The following is a 17,118-nucleotide window of genomic DNA, read 5'->3' on the forward strand; positions in this document are numbered from 1 at the left end:
TAGGCCTGAAACTCCAATGGAAGGGGTAATAAACTATTTAATATCGGAAATAGTATTTTACAAATCGGCCACCATAAAACGCTACGATCGAGAAGTTAGAATTTTGTATTTAACGCCATCCTTTGGTGAAAGTATTGAAGGTAAAGAATATAAACTGAACTTCAACTTACTAAGTGACTAAATTAAAGTACTTTTTATAACTTGTCACCATTTATCTAAAGTAAGTACATACACAACATTTCATTTGGTACGGAAAAATGTTGTCTAAATGAGTATTAATTATGAATCTTTATCAAATATGTATCGTACCCAATAAAAAAGTTTAACAAAATTAGAACTTCCAAATCAAATATGTACACGTATATTTAATACTTTTATATCTGATGCGTGTATTGGAAATTAAATTTGTTTTTAGCTTTGTTTAATTTATTAAAAAATTCTGTAACTATCAACGCTATTTATAATACATGTAAATAATATCATGTTTAAAATATTCATGATCGATGAGTTTACCAATTTTATTTGTTGAGTTGAATATAATTCCAGCGTCCATGGCTGTGAATCGTAGAAGGCATAAGAAATACTCTGATTTTTTACACGATCGGTATTTCAGAAGATAGGGGACAAAGTCCACTATGGTTAGATAAACCATAAGATGCGAGGTTTATGCTGTATACTTGTCTATGATATGAATTAAACTTATCTATTTTTTCGATATGAAATTAGTTTTATTTATTTGCAATAAATAGTTTGTGGATCAGTGAAAAAAAATATATATATATTTATTAAATTTTTATTATAAAATTCGGTCGTTTAAAAAATAAAAACGTTCGTATTTCAGTCATAAAGTACAAAAGTACGTATTTTTATCCTACAGTTGTATTCTATATTAATTTACAATCGATAATTGCAGAGACTCATATAAAATAATCTTCCATTGTTCGAAGTGATCAAAGAATTACCTTGGAATCAGTATATAAATACGTAAATTATAAATTGTTTAAGAACGCGATTCCTGAGTCACTCCAAACCGTATAAAATAATATTATACGTTCGTTAAAATACGATTTACATTTATTAACAGACTTATCTATACTAGTAACTGTATCGTTACTATACTGCGATTATAATATTTATATGAATACAATGTTTATATAAAAATACACGTGTCATGAATGAATCTTGCTAGTTACTACTAGTTACTACTTTTATCCGAGTTGCAACGCGTAACATAATTTTACTAGTACGTTACAACTGGCTTTGAAGTTTAATGATAAACAATGCAATACAATAGTAACGCATAACATAATTTTACTAGTACGTTACAATTGGCTTTGGAGTTTAATGATAAATATATTTATGTATTCTATCCGATGAACGAATGATAAGTTAATAAATTAATGAATGACTTACGTTCCTTATGATACGAGAAACAATTTATTAATTTGATTAGAATCGGAGTGCTCCAATCTGGTTTCAGTTTATTTAGCTTTTCGCAATATAAAGTTGAATTTCCACGGGATCGTGTTGAAAAAGCGTTGCGTCTAAAAATATATTATGTTGGTTCATTATCGCTAGTTTAAAATATTGACTTATTCGAATGTATGTTATATATATATATGCTTGTAACAGTACGTTTTCCGTGTTATCATTGGTATTATTACTGTTAGTATACTGTCGTGTTTCTTCATTTCTTCTCATTATACGAACTGGTCTATAGTTGTTGTATATAATGACTAAACAGTCGGGGATTAGACAAACCATAACGATGATGATGGTTAAGAACCAGAATGTTATCGACGATAATAACGTCGGGAAAACTTTCAGCATATCGCCGTCATATCGTCTGCGAAATAAATGTAAAAGATATCTCAAAGAAATGGGACAAAATTGTAGGTTTTACAATTGCGAAGTTTGTAATATTGTTACTTACACGTGCATGAATGAATAAAGAATCGCAAATACAAGGAATGTTAGTTCTGATAACGTTACTGATAATACGAGGGGTAGCGTCCAATAGCAACTACGCAATAGTATCTAAAAATTGAAAATCAGAGAGAACTTCGTGTAACGTATTTTCCTATGAAATAAAAATATTATATTTGATATACCTGCACATTGGCCACTAATGTAACTAAATGAAAAACGAATGTACTAAATGCCCACTGATCTATTGATGTATTATTTTGCAGCATAACAGGATTGATAGATATGTACACATGTGACATATAATATATGGCAAGGGTATGCCATAAAGCTGAAAGAACATAGATTTAGATCGTGAAATCTTCTGAGGTTTTATCATTGCTAATGAATTATCTACTTTACCTAGAGCGCTCCATACAAAAAATTGCCATTTAGTTAATAAATAATTGTTCCGATGCAATTTGTACAAATATGGTTTGCATAATAGTTTATCGGCAGTGAAATTCTGTTCGAACAATCCGTACGCCAATATTGGCAACGATGTAAATAATACATTGAAAAGCATTAAGAACAATGCATCGTAAAATGCCTGAAAATACGTAGATCGTAAAATGATATCATTTGCATATAATTGTAAGTGAACATCTGTTTCAAAAGTGTTTTACCTGTGCAGAAAAGCCGCAATATGTGTTGTACAACACTTGCGGGGTAATGAAGATAAAATTCTTGTAAAAAAAATACTGCGTCAAAGTGCTGACTCTTACATAGTACCAATGTCCGTGTACCAGTAGAACCTTTTTTAAAAATTTAAATTTCGCTATCGCGAAATCGGAGCACATGGTCGCTTGCCGACCTTCTTTGCCCATTATTCCGATTCCGACATGAGCTTCTTGTATCATCGAGACATCGTTTCCTCCGTCGCCAACAGCCGCGGTGTGCGGTTTATTCTTTGCTTTTTTAACCAGGCTTACGATCTGTACAGATTTAAGAAAATCTTATAAACATTAAAAATCAAGAGACATCGTATAAAATGCATTTTTCTCTTCTTACGATAAACTTACTTGGCTTTTCTGTAATGGCGTTAGCCTGCAACAAACAACCGCATCGCAGGCCATTGCAACTGATCTGAATTGTGCCGCATGGTCCCTTAGTGCAGTTGCAATACTGCAGCCATCGACTAGTAATCCGTACTGTCTGTAAGGTTCGAGGATAATTCTTCGTCTGGAATCGCATGAAACCAAATAGAATAACAGTATGAATTAAAGTTGGAATGATCGTATGAAAAATAATTAAATTGTACCTACTCAAAATTCGTAAGTTTAACTAGACAAGTTTGCCCTATGGTTACTTCTAACATTCTTAGTACTTCGGTACCATTCTTGAATTGACCACAAAGAAACGCTATATTTTCCGCAGTTTCTGCTTTGTCGCCAGTCAACACCCACACCTAAATAAAAAAGAAATCGTGAGATCTTGACAGAGTCTGTCTTCTTTTTTTCTTCCTGTTCTTGGTATTAATCCTACGAACTTTAATACCGGCTACTTGCAAGCACTCCAATGTTTCCGGCACACCTTCTTGAAGACGATCCTCAACAGCGGTTACACCTAATAGAGTGAGCCCGCTTTCCATCTGATCATAAGCTCGCTGCATGTAAACCGCTCGTTCCATTCCAATTATTTGTCTAGCTTGTTCCACTCTCTGTAATAGTCGATCGTATTCGATCTGGCTCATTTTCTTATAGCCAACAACTAGGGTTCGAAGACCTCTCTAAAAAATTTGTTAACGATACATATGTAGGAAGTAACGACCGAATTCACAGTAATGAAAGTGCACGAATTTAGTGCAAGAATCGACTAACCATGGAAAAATCGGCTACGTGTGTGATAGCTTCATTGATTTTCCCTGAGACAATCAATGGTAAGATAGCGGAGTCGGCCCCTTTGCAATATAACCAGAAATCTCCAGCAGTGTCTTTCACTATAACCGACATCCTTTTGCGTTCTATTGACAAAGAATTAGCGATTTAAAAAAACCTACGATTCCATTGACGATCCTATAGATCTTCGAATACTAACCGGAAGTAAATTCTAAAACTTCGAGCTTTTCGTAGGTCAAAATATTCTTATAAATTTTCAACTCTATCACGTCGTTGGTGCATTTTTGGAAGACCACCCCGCATCTGGCACTGGCCTCGACCAAAGCTTTTTCGTCTGCTGATGTTGCCTATCGTATAGTGATCAGATATTTTTAAATGTTCGACTGATAGCCAAATTGGCTTCGATTAATTCGCATAAAATATCGATGTTTTCGTACAGCTTTGTCTTTCGTTCGTTATAAATTACGTTAACACGATGTGTCGACGTGTCATACGAAACGAAAGGATTTTTCAACATTTCGCACAGAAACAAAAATATATGGCAATGTTAACACGCGTGATTTATGTTCATCTACGAGATAAATATTTTTACCTGGTACTCCGGTAAATTCGGATCCATTAGCAAGGAACTGTTCACCTGCAGGATCTTTTTTTGTTTAAAGCTGGCACGATATTCCGTGCGTCTAGCGATAACACTGGGCGTCTGACTCGGAGGTGAAATTTGAACCGAGTGGCACAGAGAAAGGCTTATCATAAAATGCCAAATATCTGGCTAGAATTTGATCAAAAACTATATTAAGCATGGACTTAAAGGAAGACTTTCTCCCATTGTAAACGCGATATTACCTCCCAAGTTTTTAATTGGACTGCTTCATTTTCGTCCCCGTTTGGAGGTAGTAAATATAAATTACCATCGCAATCTTTTTCGATATAAACTTTCCCATTGATCGAGGCTCGCCTGAACACCATCAGATTTTCCGTGAGTGTACCGGTCTTGTCCGCGAACAAATATTCGACTTGTCCAAGCTCCTCGTTTAGATCCGACGTGTTGGCCAATGCCGGTTGATTCGTGACTTCGTCGTACATATCGAGATCCCAGCTGAAGAAAAACGAACCGAGGAATTTTTGTAATTCTGCAACGAGAACAATTGATTGGAACTTGTTAGAGATGTTCCTATTTGCATCGCGATTAAATTGAGATTAATCGTGGCAAGATTTAATCGATAGAATTGCAATTCTGAACGATGGTAATTTGGTATCGCGTGGTAAAAATATTTGTAGGGCGAAGATAAGATAAAAAAAGAACATGGTTTTTACCTATCGTAACGTACAATGATATCGGCACAATGTAATTGTATAGAATGGTGAAGCTCAGAAAATCCGTAGCCAATGAACCGAAAGTAATGGACTGGATAGTACCAAGATACGATTCCCACTTCGCATTCGCCTCTGTTACGACTTTCATTACACAAGATTCGAGTACCTCGACCAGAAGTAAGACGATAAACGAGGTGATGTGTTTGTTGATGGATCTATAAAGAAACGTGCACTACTTATAGATACTTTTCATTTCACTTAACCACATCAGTTTTCACATTCTATGAGTATTTTGCATTCTTCAATGCGCTTACTTTTCAGCCGTGGAAAATTTGTTGCTCCTTATCTTGGAATTGAGGGACAGTTTTGTATCATGACCTGTGTAAATCGCACAACCGATAATATAATCTGTATCTTTTAATCTGGACCCACGAAGCAATAAATTATTAATCGTTAGATGTCCATTGGCTATTTCATTGTTCCCATTATTTATTTCCAGTTTGCCATGAAAAGCATAAAGATCGGACGAGGGATGTTGGCAGGTAACAGTAGCCTCCATAGATGCTATTTGTGGCATGGTCATTTTCGTGAGTATTTTTGGGATCATCACAGCCTAAACAAATAATAGTTCGATAAATATCATCGACACAGTTATTTAAACGTCTTTTATTATGAAATCGGTTCCTTAACACGTTGAATGCCGTGGGGATCATCGGTGACCGGCGCACCAAGATTAGTAGAAGTACATAATTTGAACAAATGTCAATAGTTATAAAATTTTTATTATTACCATCGTTATTAAAATGACGTTTAATGGCTGTCGAACATGGGAAATCCCGCTTTTACCTGAGTGAACAATAACCCTAAGGAACGTTTTGCCCTGAAAGATGTTTGATGGCAATTAAGGGCCTTAACAGTTAAAGTGTATAGGACGTAATAAATGCTGAAGAAACACTTGGATATATTTAAACAGAATATTTGTTAACAATTCTCGTTTTAAGCCGTTTCAAGTATTAACAATTCTCAAATCGCATCAATTGTCGCATTGAGAATTTTCAGTAATTTTCTGTGGCGTGGCGCAGTGACATGGCTAATTATTTATAATAAGTTAATACTAAATAAGTATTATAAATAAGTAATTATTACTTAATATAAATATCTAATTAAATCTTGTGCTTAGGTCTAACGGGTAGTATTTTTTTAGCCTGCGGATCTGGTCCGATGTGTTAAGTAATTCAGTAATTAGGAGGTTTCGATGTTTGTTGACTCTTTCGCTATATCTGTTGCTATATTTAGTTATTTCTTCTTTGACAACACAGTAAAGTAACAAATGCTAAATCTTGTGACGGTTCGTTTGTGGATTATGGTTTATTCATACGTTTATCCAACGCGAAGAAACAATATGAGATAATTGATAATCGCAAAAAATAAATGAATCGAGCGAAATTACACTACAGTGCCATGGAGGTCACCGGTGACCTTAGAGATATAAATCCATTAATGATGATTATACACCGTACGATACCTCTTGTAGATAATATTTCAACGTTATATTGTATGTATCGCATAATAAAAACTTTATCATGGCGCCACAGCCAAACCTTGCAAAACTGGCGTGGCATTCAACGTGTTAATTCGATTAAGAAAGAATTACTTGCTTTTAGATTGGTTTCACCATCGAGGTTCGATGTGGTGATATAGCAGCGTTCCGTATTATCCGTGCTAAAAAGAAGCAAAAGATCGCAAGGGACATCTTGCTCGCGATACACCTTCACTAAATCTCCAACTACTATTTCTTCACAAGGTACGTTCTAGAAATGTAAAATAAAGAAAAGTCTTTTTAAATTTTCCTCTCCTCTTGATTTTTATATTACTACTTTACTTTCGATGTCGTAAATTATTATATCAAATTGGTTTATCGTAAAAGGTATGGTAATATTTACAAACACAGACTTAACATCCGTTCCTTCCCGATTTCTATTATTATCGTATTTTTGATATCTTATCGGTCGTGGTTGTTGCAACACTCTTTGTTGAACAAAGTGTAATTTCTGTATTTTCAAATTTAACTTTCGATTGGTGACAGATAAAGAGATATTTACAAAAAATTTGTTACAAGAGTGACGTAAATTCTCTACGAAAAGAAAAGTAAATTTCCTAGGGAATCGGTTTGAAATAAAATATCATTAATTAATTATTTAGCAAGTCAAACGTCTTTTTTCTTTAATTTTGCTTCTAATCTCTAATACAAGCTATGCAACGTTTTATTAGATAATATAAATAATATAAATCGGATAATTGTGACAGTCCTATCTTAACAGTGGACACTTTTAGGATTTGTTTCCGCAGATATCTAAAAATTAGTAATTTTATATACGTCACTCTTCGCAGTAAGGTACGAGGAAAGAACTCTAGAATCGGAAAAGGAGCTGGTAAAAGAGTGTATAAAGGAGAGAGAGAGAAACTGGGGAAATGGACAGGAAGGGAAAAGAGCAAGAAAGAGAAAGAAGGAACTAGAAGAGGTGAGAAACGGAGAGACACAAAGGGAAGCAGGAGGGGAGCAAGTAAGTTGGACTGGAGACCAAATTGTAGAAGAAAGAAGGAAGAGAGAAACAGAAGAGAGGAGGAAAAGGATAAGGGAATCTAAATACAACAAGTACTACAGGAACATAACCAAAGATGAGATGCCAAAGTACTTGGAAGGGAGGATGAAGTGGAAGGACAGAATAATCATATCCAGATTCAGGTGTGGAAACGAGACCAAAGCGAAAGAACATTGGAAAGAGGAGGAAGAAAGAAGGTGCAGATTATGTGGATGGGAAGAAGAGGACCTGAGACACGTACTAGAAGAATGTGAAATAACAGGAGGAGCAAAGGAAATGGAAAAAATATTGAATGGGACTGGGGAAGGACTAATGGACCTGAGAGCGATAATAGAGAAAAGAAGGGCAAAGGCAATACAAGAAGAGTTGGAAGGACAGGAAGGTAGCACAGCAGGGAGGCAAAAAGACCAAAGTGGCAATAGTGTGTAGGCTTAAGTTGCAATAATTCGTAGGCATAAGTTGAAATAGATCATAAGCATTAGTGTTAGATTAGAGGTAAGAATGCGATTAGTGCAATAAAGAGCTGTAAAGAAAGCTGAAAGTTTGTCCAAAGCCGAGAGGCACGGACTAAATAAAATAATAATAATAATATACGTCGCTCTTCTATCATGCCACCATATCGAACCAATATTTTCAGATATGCCAATACAATTGCACCCACCTGTACACATTTATTACGGATCACTGTGATGAATGTTCGGTTTATTCGTTTATCTGCCCTGTAACGGTTATAATCTTCGTAGCCTTGCTTACACGCGGTTACAAATACGACGAAACTCAGCGGTAGAATGCTGGTTAACGGAGAAATCGGGGATATTATCATTACAGATATTATTGTCATCATGAGGAAATAAAAATTTGCAATCCGTCTGAACTGCTCAAAGAGATTCTTTGGTAGGAAGTTCCATATTGTGTACTGTAAATGAAGTGATCCAAAAATGAATTACACACTAGATCGATATTTTTGCTTGCTAATTGTAATACCTACCTTTTTGGAGACTATGTGATTACTCGGAAAAACAGTTTCCTTTGGATCGTTACTCGGGCTAATAGTTATAACCCTATGATCTGCGTACAACGATATCGCGTTGCCCTACGTATACAAAAGCATTTTAATTAGTTAGAAAGCTGAAAGTAATAGATTCATAACTTAGATTGTCAATAAGCATTTGGTGCACTTGCTTTCACAAAAAGGACCGCGTGGGAAAAGGAATATTGGGTTCTTAGGAAAACTGGCACGCGTAATAATTTCTTCGACTTGAACCATCTTCTGCGAATAAAGTGCAATATTCTTTTATCAAAAGATGTTATGTCAAATTGCACATCTATATAGGGCAGGTTAATCAAATCATCTAAGGGTTGCGTGACATGTTGCGTCATTTCATCTCACTTTATTCTGTAATACCGAATTACTGATTTCTATCTCAAACATTTCTGCGAGAAAGTATCGATAATAAGCTTGGTGCCATATCAAGAACGTATGGCGAGAACGACGAGAGAAGTTGCAGCTTTATCAATCGATCTAGTTTCACTGTTTTTCATGCAATCGTTGAAGAAGATAGATACTTTTGAAAAATTTAGGCAAATTTATTTATTATGATTTAAAGTCTTTCTTTGAGAAACATGTGAATGTACATGCATCTAGGTACAGGCATATATATATTCTGTAAATTCAAAAACCAATGATTCTTTCTTTTAAATTATCCTCTTTTAATTTATTGTAAAAGGCAAAGTACTAAATTTTAACTTTGAGAAGTGAGCAACTTCGTACAAGAATTTAAAGAATATTAGCCGAAGTTAGTCGACAGAGCAACCTTCTAAACAGTCAGGTGTCACGATGTCATGACCCCGGGTTCAAATGCGATACGTTTGACGATTACATTTAAAATTCCGAAAGTGTTTGTACAAAATTTTCAGCATCTTGATCGCGAATACCATCAAATGGGGACATGTACACGAAATCACAATCTTATAATAGCTTTCGACTTTTCGTCTCGTGTGTGAATCGCTTGTTCAAGTCCCGCAATGACCAACATCGGATATTCAAACGTTTCCTATTCGTGCCGTTCAAGCCGCAACAGTGCAAAGTGCGTTTTCACCATGATGACCAGAAAGGCGGTCGTAAGAGCAATAGGTACGACTACGTCTTGAACATGAATAACAGTCAGTACTTGGATCACATGTACCAGTTGTGGAGGAAAGATCCGAAGTCCGTCAGCACATCGTGGGATTCCTATTTTAGATTAACTTATGCTGATAATCTACCGGAGCCAATAGCTTCCAGCTCACCGAAACTCTCCACCTCATCGGGGTATTCATCAGCTTCTAACTTGACAACACCTTCGTCCACTCGAGTTGAATTATCTTCTAATACGAAACCGTCAAATTCTGCATTATCAGGTGGTCTTTTCTCTAGAGTTTAATAGTATGTTTATGATAGATTACAATATTCCGTTTATATAAATTGCTTGTTCCCTATTAAAATTATATACAAACGAAGTTTCATTGTATGTAATATTACGATATGGTTTTTTAAAAAAACTATACATGTACAGTATACAAGTCTTGGGCCATCTGCGATAGCGATCTAGCAATAGTAATCCGTCATACTTTCAGGAAATATTTTTACACGGAGTTACATAGAAACAAATCTTTAGATATTTCATGTAACAATACTACTTGTTTGTTGTTTCTGCTTGTTCACGATTTTTTCTAGACACTTCGGTAAATTAAATGTTACAAAACACGTATGAGATGATTTAGAGCCGGTATGGAGAGAAGAGCGAGGCAAAGAATATAAATAAATTGTTCGAGATTTTAAAGACATATGTAATGACAAATAGTAGGATGCGAGTTTATTCAAAAATTGTTTGACAAGAATTGCGAGATTTTTTCTGCGACAAGATAGAATAGAATTACATAAAACGTTAATTATTTCAAATCATTGAATATTCTTTTAGCGAGCTACCAATTATTCTTGAATTAAACACGTACGTAAGTACAAGATATTTTCATTTAGTAGGTGGCCGATGACTTTTGCATTGTACTATATTTAAAACAAAATATATCGTCATCTTATTACCGAATAGCATCAAGTTCTCGAAAGAGTGCAGAATCCAATTCCAACGGTGACATGCAAGGTGAACAATTTATAAATGGAGCTCTTGATATTAATGCCACGATTCGAGCTTATCAGGTATCACTCATCAATCAAGACCTAAAGTTAAATTCACCTTAATAAATCTACTCGAATAGATCGTCAGGTTCGTCTCTATTGGTTTAAGGCACGTGGTCATTTAATAGCCGATACCGATCCACTGGGCATACAAAATCCAGAATCGCATAAGCTTCAAGGCACTTCTAATTTACCACCCGCGATCGTGGTGCGAGAACATTTGAAAGGAATGACCGAGGCTGACATGGACAGAGAATTTCCTCTTGCTCCATTCACCGTGATTGGTGGTCCTAAACGAAATCTTCCTTTGCGCGAAATACTAATGAGATTGAACCAAGTTTATTGTGGTCATTTAGGTCTCGAGTACACCTATATTCACGACCTTGTTGTAGTAAGTATTGTATAAGGAAGAACAAAAAAAATAAGTAATTGGATTGTTAAATAAAAGAAAAGTAGTCGTTGAAAGGTGTTTGAAACTTAGAAATTACATCGAGTATTATATGAAGAATTACTTCACCAAATCTTTTCCAGTTAGATTGGTTGAGACAGAAGTTTGAAGTACCTGGAGCTTGGGAGTTACCAGCTGATCATAGAAAATTCATTTGGGTAAACATTATGAGAGCAGTAACGTTCGAAGGCTTTTTGGCGCGAAAATTCCCCACTGAAAAAAGATTCGGTTTGGAGGGCTCCGAAGCTTTCATACCATCGATGATACAGTGCTTAGAAACATCAGCAGAAAATGGTAATAAAATTAATGAATTATTGAAAAAGCTGTTTTCGTTTGCATCGGCCGAAAGATGTAACACGTTTACAGGAGTAGAAAGCGCTGTAATAGGAATGGCTCATCGAGGACGGTTGAACACCTTGATCAATGTTTGTTTCAAACCACTGCATCAACTTCTTACTCAGTTTCATCCGATTCCTTTGGAAGGTTTCGGTTCTGGTGACGTAAAGTATCACTTGGGAACACACGCGGAAAGAATTTTAGAAAGGTAAAAATTCACGTTATTATATAGGTGACGCAATTTACGAAATTATAAATAATTCAACTGAAATTGTTTGCAGATCCAAGAAGAAGATTCTTATTTCTATGATGGCTAATCCGTCTCATTTGGAAGCAATCGATCCTGTCGTGGTCGGTCGAGTTCGAGCCGAACAAGTGGAAAAGGACGATGCTAAATGTACGTATGCATCTATTTTGACTGCTGATCAAGAAATTTATGATTAAAAGTTTGTTTATTCTAGTTGGTAAGAAGTCTATGGCTATTTTGGTTCATGGCGATGCCGCCTTTTCGGGGCAAGGTGTCGTTTATGAAACGATGCATTTAACTAATTTGCCAAATTACACGACTGGTGGTGTCCTTCATCTTGTAATTAACAATCAGGTAACGATATCCATTTGTTACTACAATCGAACCTAATAAATGATCAATTGTTTTAACGATATCGATCAAACTCAGATCGGTTTCACCACTGATCCAAGATATTCCCGGTCCAGCGTTCATTGCACGGACGTAGCACGTGTTGTAAATGCTCCTATATTTCACATGCATGCTGACGATCCTGATTTAGTAGCTTATTGTAGCAAAGTTGCTGCAGAGTATAGGTACTTATACGTCCAATTTTTATATCAGTATAGGAATCATTTTTCTGTCACTTGGAAATTAATGATATAGGACAATGTTCCACAACGACGTTGTTCTGGACATCGTGGGATATCGAAGATTCGGACACAACGAATTGGACGAGCCGATGCTTACGCAACCATTAATGTATAAACGTATAAAGACGCATCCGAATGTACTTACCATTTATACGGAAAAGTTGCTCAGAGAAGGAGTTATTACCGAAGCGATTGCAAAAGAAGTGCATACAGATCTGATTACTATTCCATATATCGATAAGTTTTTAGTCGTTCATTCTATCTCTTACTATTTTTATTTCTCTCATTATTTGTCTAGGAAACTGAAAAATATTTTGACTACTGCGAAACAGAGTTCGAAAAGGCGAAAACGATAGATTCGTTGCACTTGAGCGACTGGCACGATATACCATGGTCTGACTTCTTTGCTAATCAAAGTCCCAACAATAAGATACCATCGACCGGTATCGACATGGAAACCATGAAGACAATTTGTAAAGCAATATCAACTCCTCCCAAAGATATCGATTCTCATAGTCAGGTATACGATGATTAAATGTATAAACATTAAGGTGTGGTCTATTTTTTTTTTTTGTTTCCCTGTTTCGACATATTAGACATTTCAGTTGTTTTTCTCGATACTAAGAACATACTGATATCCTATCAGAGTATTCATCGAAAGCGTTTGGCTAAGACAGCTATGCCGAAACGATTTAACGTTTTAACGCAGGTGCTGAGGGTAATGGACAAAAGAGCGCAGTTAATGGAAGCTCGGCAAGCAGATTGGGCGATGGGCGAATGCTTAGCGTTTCTCAGTCTGCTGAAAGAAGGTCACCACGTGAGGTTGTCCGGCGAGGACGTCGAGCGAGGCACCTTTTCTCACCGCATTCACATTATTCACGATCAAAACAAAGATAAAACGTTCAAAAATATTCTGCACGATGTGTTTCCGGGACAAGCATTATATACGGTTTCTAATTCTTCGTTGTCGGAATATGGTGTTTGCGGTGAGTCTTGTAAACAGGCAATATCTTCTAAAAAAAGCAGTTACGATAAGAAACTGATGAATTGCATGATTATGAGTATAGGATTCGAGTTAGGTTACTCGGCTTACAATCATAACACTTTGACGATGTGGGAAGGCCAGTTTGGTGATTTCGCAAATACGTGTCAGGTAATCGTAATGAAACATCATGTATATAAAAGATACCCTTTGATTTCGTTGTGAAAGATCAATATATATGTTTTCGAAAAGAACGTTATCACTATCATATATTATCGCCTTTTAATTTGATACAATCTCTGTTATTATAAAGTCAAAATTTAAAATTAGGCAAAATTAATTATATTTAGGTTACTATAGACACTCTTTTATGCTCTGGTCAATCGAAATGGGGTAGACAAGTAGGATTAGTTTTACTTTTGCCGCACGGACTGGAAGGTCAGGGGCCTGAACATTCGTCTGCGAGGATCGAGCGATATCTCGAGCTTTGCGACGACGATTATATTTATCTTCCGGGTACGGAACCGGGAGCACCCCAAGGAGAGACCGTGGAGCAAATTATGACACGGCAATTATTTGAAATAAATTGGATCATCTGCAACTTAACGACACCCGCGAACCTTTTCCATGCTCTTCGTCGTCAGATTCACATGCCTTTCAGGAAACCACTGGTTAGGCAGATTTTACTCTAACTACATCTATTATTTCTATTATTTACGTAAAACTGGGCATAACTATTGATCTATTCATGCAGTGTATTATGACACCTAAATCCTTGCTACGTCATCCAATGGCTCTATCGTCTTTCTCCGAAATGGAACCTGGCACATCATTTAGACCTATCCTTTCGGATCCTTTTGTCAAACCAGGTAACATACAAAAGGTGTTGATTTGTAGTGGAAAAGTGTATTACGATTTAGTCAAGGAACGTCAGGAGAAACAATTGGAGGATAAAATAGTTATCATTCGTCTCGAACAATTTTGTCCATTCCCGTATCATCTACTCGCGGAAGAAGTAGCAAAGTATCCGAATTCTAAGGTAAACCAATCTAATTCTCCTTTGTAAGGATCTGGCCATGTGTTTTGTATATTTAGATAATGTGGTTCCAAGAAGAACATAAAAACCAAGGTGGATATACGTACGTGAGGGACAGGATAGCATTAGCTCTAGGGAAGAAGTTGGAAGAAATAATTTATGGTGGTAGACCACCATCGGCTGCTCCAGCAACTGGTAGCAAACTGATTTACACGAAAGAGTATAATGATATGATGGCAGATGCTATGAATTTCTCTTGAGCTACAGTTAATCAAACGCTAAACAAAAGATATGTCGTTCGCAAAGTGTAAAAATAAAGCAGAGAATGTACGAGATGGCCAGATAACATAAAGTACGAATGAATGATAAACAATCAGAATGAATGTATATATATTCAACCGTATAATGAATTTCTCCTTGACTTTCGTTTTCTCAGTTTGAATGTCGTCCCTATCGATCAGATGCTCTTTCACACTCACCAAAAGACATAAGTGCTTATAACCAGTCTTTTTGTAACATGTGCAAATCCATCTACTAAGGTGATTCCACATTGTACTTTTCTTTCACTGCGTGTTTATTCTGATTCAGAATTACTGTGATATTACAAGTAAGACAGACGATTATGCGACGTGTAAAGTACAACTGAACTTGAGAACTGAATAGTGTTAATAGTCAGAATAGCTTACACACACACACACACACACACATACACACATAAATATATGCTGAGATTATATTTATGGATCAAACATCTTTATTCTTATATACCATTGTAATGCTTTTTGAGTGATGAAAATCTGATTGTGTGTTGTAATTTGTGAACCGATATTGTGTACATTATTTTTTAAAATTTTATATCAAATAAATATGTAAAATGGATATAGTCGTTTGCGTCATTCATGACGTATATCGCATATGTGTTAAACTATAATTAATGAAAACATCAATGCATTCTGAATGGATTTCTTTAGCGCGTTGAATACATTAAAATACTTGAAAAGTATAATCAATTAATGTGACCTCGTGTTTTATAGATTTTTAACGAGAAGCAATTATATGTGGGCGACCCTGAACGTTCAGCAGTAAGCGACTTTATATATCTTCTTATTGTCAATATTTTAGTATTTTTCATACCATATAAATATGGTATATCGATAATGAAATAATTACACGATTAATTTATCGTAAATAATTTATCCCAGCTTACTTTTACCATCTAGTCCAGACGTATGCATATAATTAGATTTGATAAAATGCCGATAACAAATTTATTTCCAAGGAAATTGTAAATTTATCAAAAGTTTCTTCGCATTTTGCTTCTTTCGATTCACAAGAAACATATTTCGTTTAATAAAAAGATTGCGTAAAGTACAAGATTCTTACCATTCTGCATATAAGCTTTGACACCAATGATCCACCGTTGCAAAAACTTTCTTTTTCTAGTTAAATGAAATGTTTTCTTTATTATTTTATTTAATTAATTATTCATTTACTTATCTATCAATATATAATTATACAATTCTTATATAATTTTAACCACATTATCCACTGACTATCACTTAAATCTCACAATATATAAAAACTTTCAGTCATGTGTTGTTTACGTTTGCAATTCTGAGCACTGAAATTTATTTAATTAACAGAAAGAATATATTAACAATTCATAATATACTTTACAAAACATTTTAACAACGACATGGATAATTACTTTTAAAAGTTCTAGCAAATATAATACTAAGTACAGTGCTTGTTGAATTAAAAATTAAATGTATTTATACAAATGATTTTTGTTAACGATTCACTAAACAAAATACACAGCAAACTGGTTTGTTGAATACACTGACTGCTAATATAAGAGAGAAGAGTAACTGAGATATTATATCGTGACAGTGGGTAAAAAAATCCGTTATCCGTTCATCACCAATCGCCAATATATGTTTCATCCTATCAGACATTCAAAGATAAGCAATTTTTAACGTTATCGAACGAACGTTCTGTTATCTAGCTCACCTTCTTTGCTAGATTCGTTAATCAATACTTTAAATTTTATCTAAAATTTAATTTATTGAGAAATTTACCTGACTGTATAGAAGTAATTCAAAATTTATTATCTTTAAGAAGATTTATATTAATTAGGTATAAATCTACATTTTTTAAAGTATTCTTTTATTTCCTAAAACACGTAATGAAAAATATTTTCAAATATTTTCCAGATGCTCCACCTTCATCATTTTCACTGTTCTATAAGTTATATTATTAATACTAGAACTATCACTACAATGAATAAAGAGACCAATTCGTAACTTTTCATAAAAATTTTGTAGATAGATATACATACATTTTTGAGGATTTGAATGATTTTTCATGAAACGTAAAGATGAAAGGCTATAATGTTACAATTTAGATTCCTCTGGTACAAAATAATTAAGTAATCTTAAAAGAATTAAGGATGATCGTTTCCAAGTGATGGTAGAGAACGGCGCGCGTTTATAGTTTGAATTGAATTTCCCGCGACAGGAGTTTCTGTTTCCTCGTAGTC

At 35.0% G+C, this 17,118-nt stretch overlaps 2 protein-coding genes across 4 annotated transcripts; one reads left to right on the forward strand and one right to left on the reverse strand.

Moving 5' to 3' along the window:
- The first annotated feature begins 2 nt into the window (after positions 1-2).
- LOC122571124 (2-oxoglutarate dehydrogenase, mitochondrial-like) lies at positions 3-15,022 on the forward strand. 2 transcript variants are annotated; one of them, XM_043734466.1, is made up of 15 exons: positions 9,480-10,123; positions 10,813-10,919; positions 11,008-11,289; positions 11,430-11,640; positions 11,713-11,890; positions 11,964-12,079; positions 12,144-12,283; positions 12,359-12,504; positions 12,575-12,764; positions 12,860-13,081; positions 13,271-13,547; positions 13,629-13,714; positions 13,894-14,214; positions 14,298-14,582; positions 14,639-15,022. In XM_043734466.1, the coding sequence occupies exons 1-15, from the start codon at positions 9,673-9,675 to the stop codon at positions 14,837-14,839; spliced, it is 3,213 nt and encodes a 1,070-aa protein (XP_043590401.1). In that variant the 5' UTR covers positions 9,480-9,672; the 3' UTR covers positions 14,840-15,022. The 2 variants fall into 2 exon arrangements, 1 of the variants encoding a protein (XP_043590401.1); XR_006317955.1 differs by lacking the exons at positions 9,480-10,123; positions 10,813-10,919; positions 11,008-11,289; ... (10 more) ...; positions 14,298-14,582; positions 14,639-15,022 and adding exons at positions 3-140; positions 5,620-5,707; positions 6,785-6,924; positions 7,512-7,822.
- LOC122571123 (phospholipid-transporting ATPase IF-like) lies at positions 778-15,573 on the reverse strand. Of its 2 annotated transcripts, none has more exons than XM_043734464.1 (19): positions 15,059-15,573; positions 8,712-8,816; positions 8,385-8,639; positions 6,779-6,931; positions 5,435-5,733; positions 5,121-5,335; positions 4,650-4,936; positions 4,396-4,575; positions 4,003-4,150; positions 3,786-3,928; positions 3,455-3,694; positions 3,231-3,373; positions 2,988-3,147; positions 2,592-2,900; positions 2,329-2,515; positions 2,112-2,257; positions 1,934-2,037; positions 1,624-1,846; positions 778-1,544 (listed from the first exon to the last, which is right to left on the reverse strand). In XM_043734464.1, the coding sequence occupies exons 1-19, from the start codon at positions 15,128-15,130 to the stop codon at positions 1,482-1,484; spliced, it is 3,432 nt and encodes a 1,143-aa protein (XP_043590399.1). In that variant the 5' UTR covers positions 15,131-15,573; the 3' UTR covers positions 778-1,481. The 2 variants fall into 2 exon arrangements, with proteins under 2 accessions (XP_043590399.1, XP_043590400.1); XM_043734465.1 differs by having other exon boundaries at positions 1,636-1,846; positions 15,059-15,572.
- Between the last annotated feature and the right edge of the window lie 1,545 nt (positions 15,574-17,118).

The sequence above is a fragment of the Bombus pyrosoma genome, linkage group LG9 (genome assembly GCF_014825855.1).
Source record: "Bombus pyrosoma isolate SC7728 linkage group LG9, ASM1482585v1, whole genome shotgun sequence".
Taxonomy (NCBI): Eukaryota; Metazoa; Arthropoda; class Insecta; order Hymenoptera; family Apidae; genus Bombus; species Bombus pyrosoma.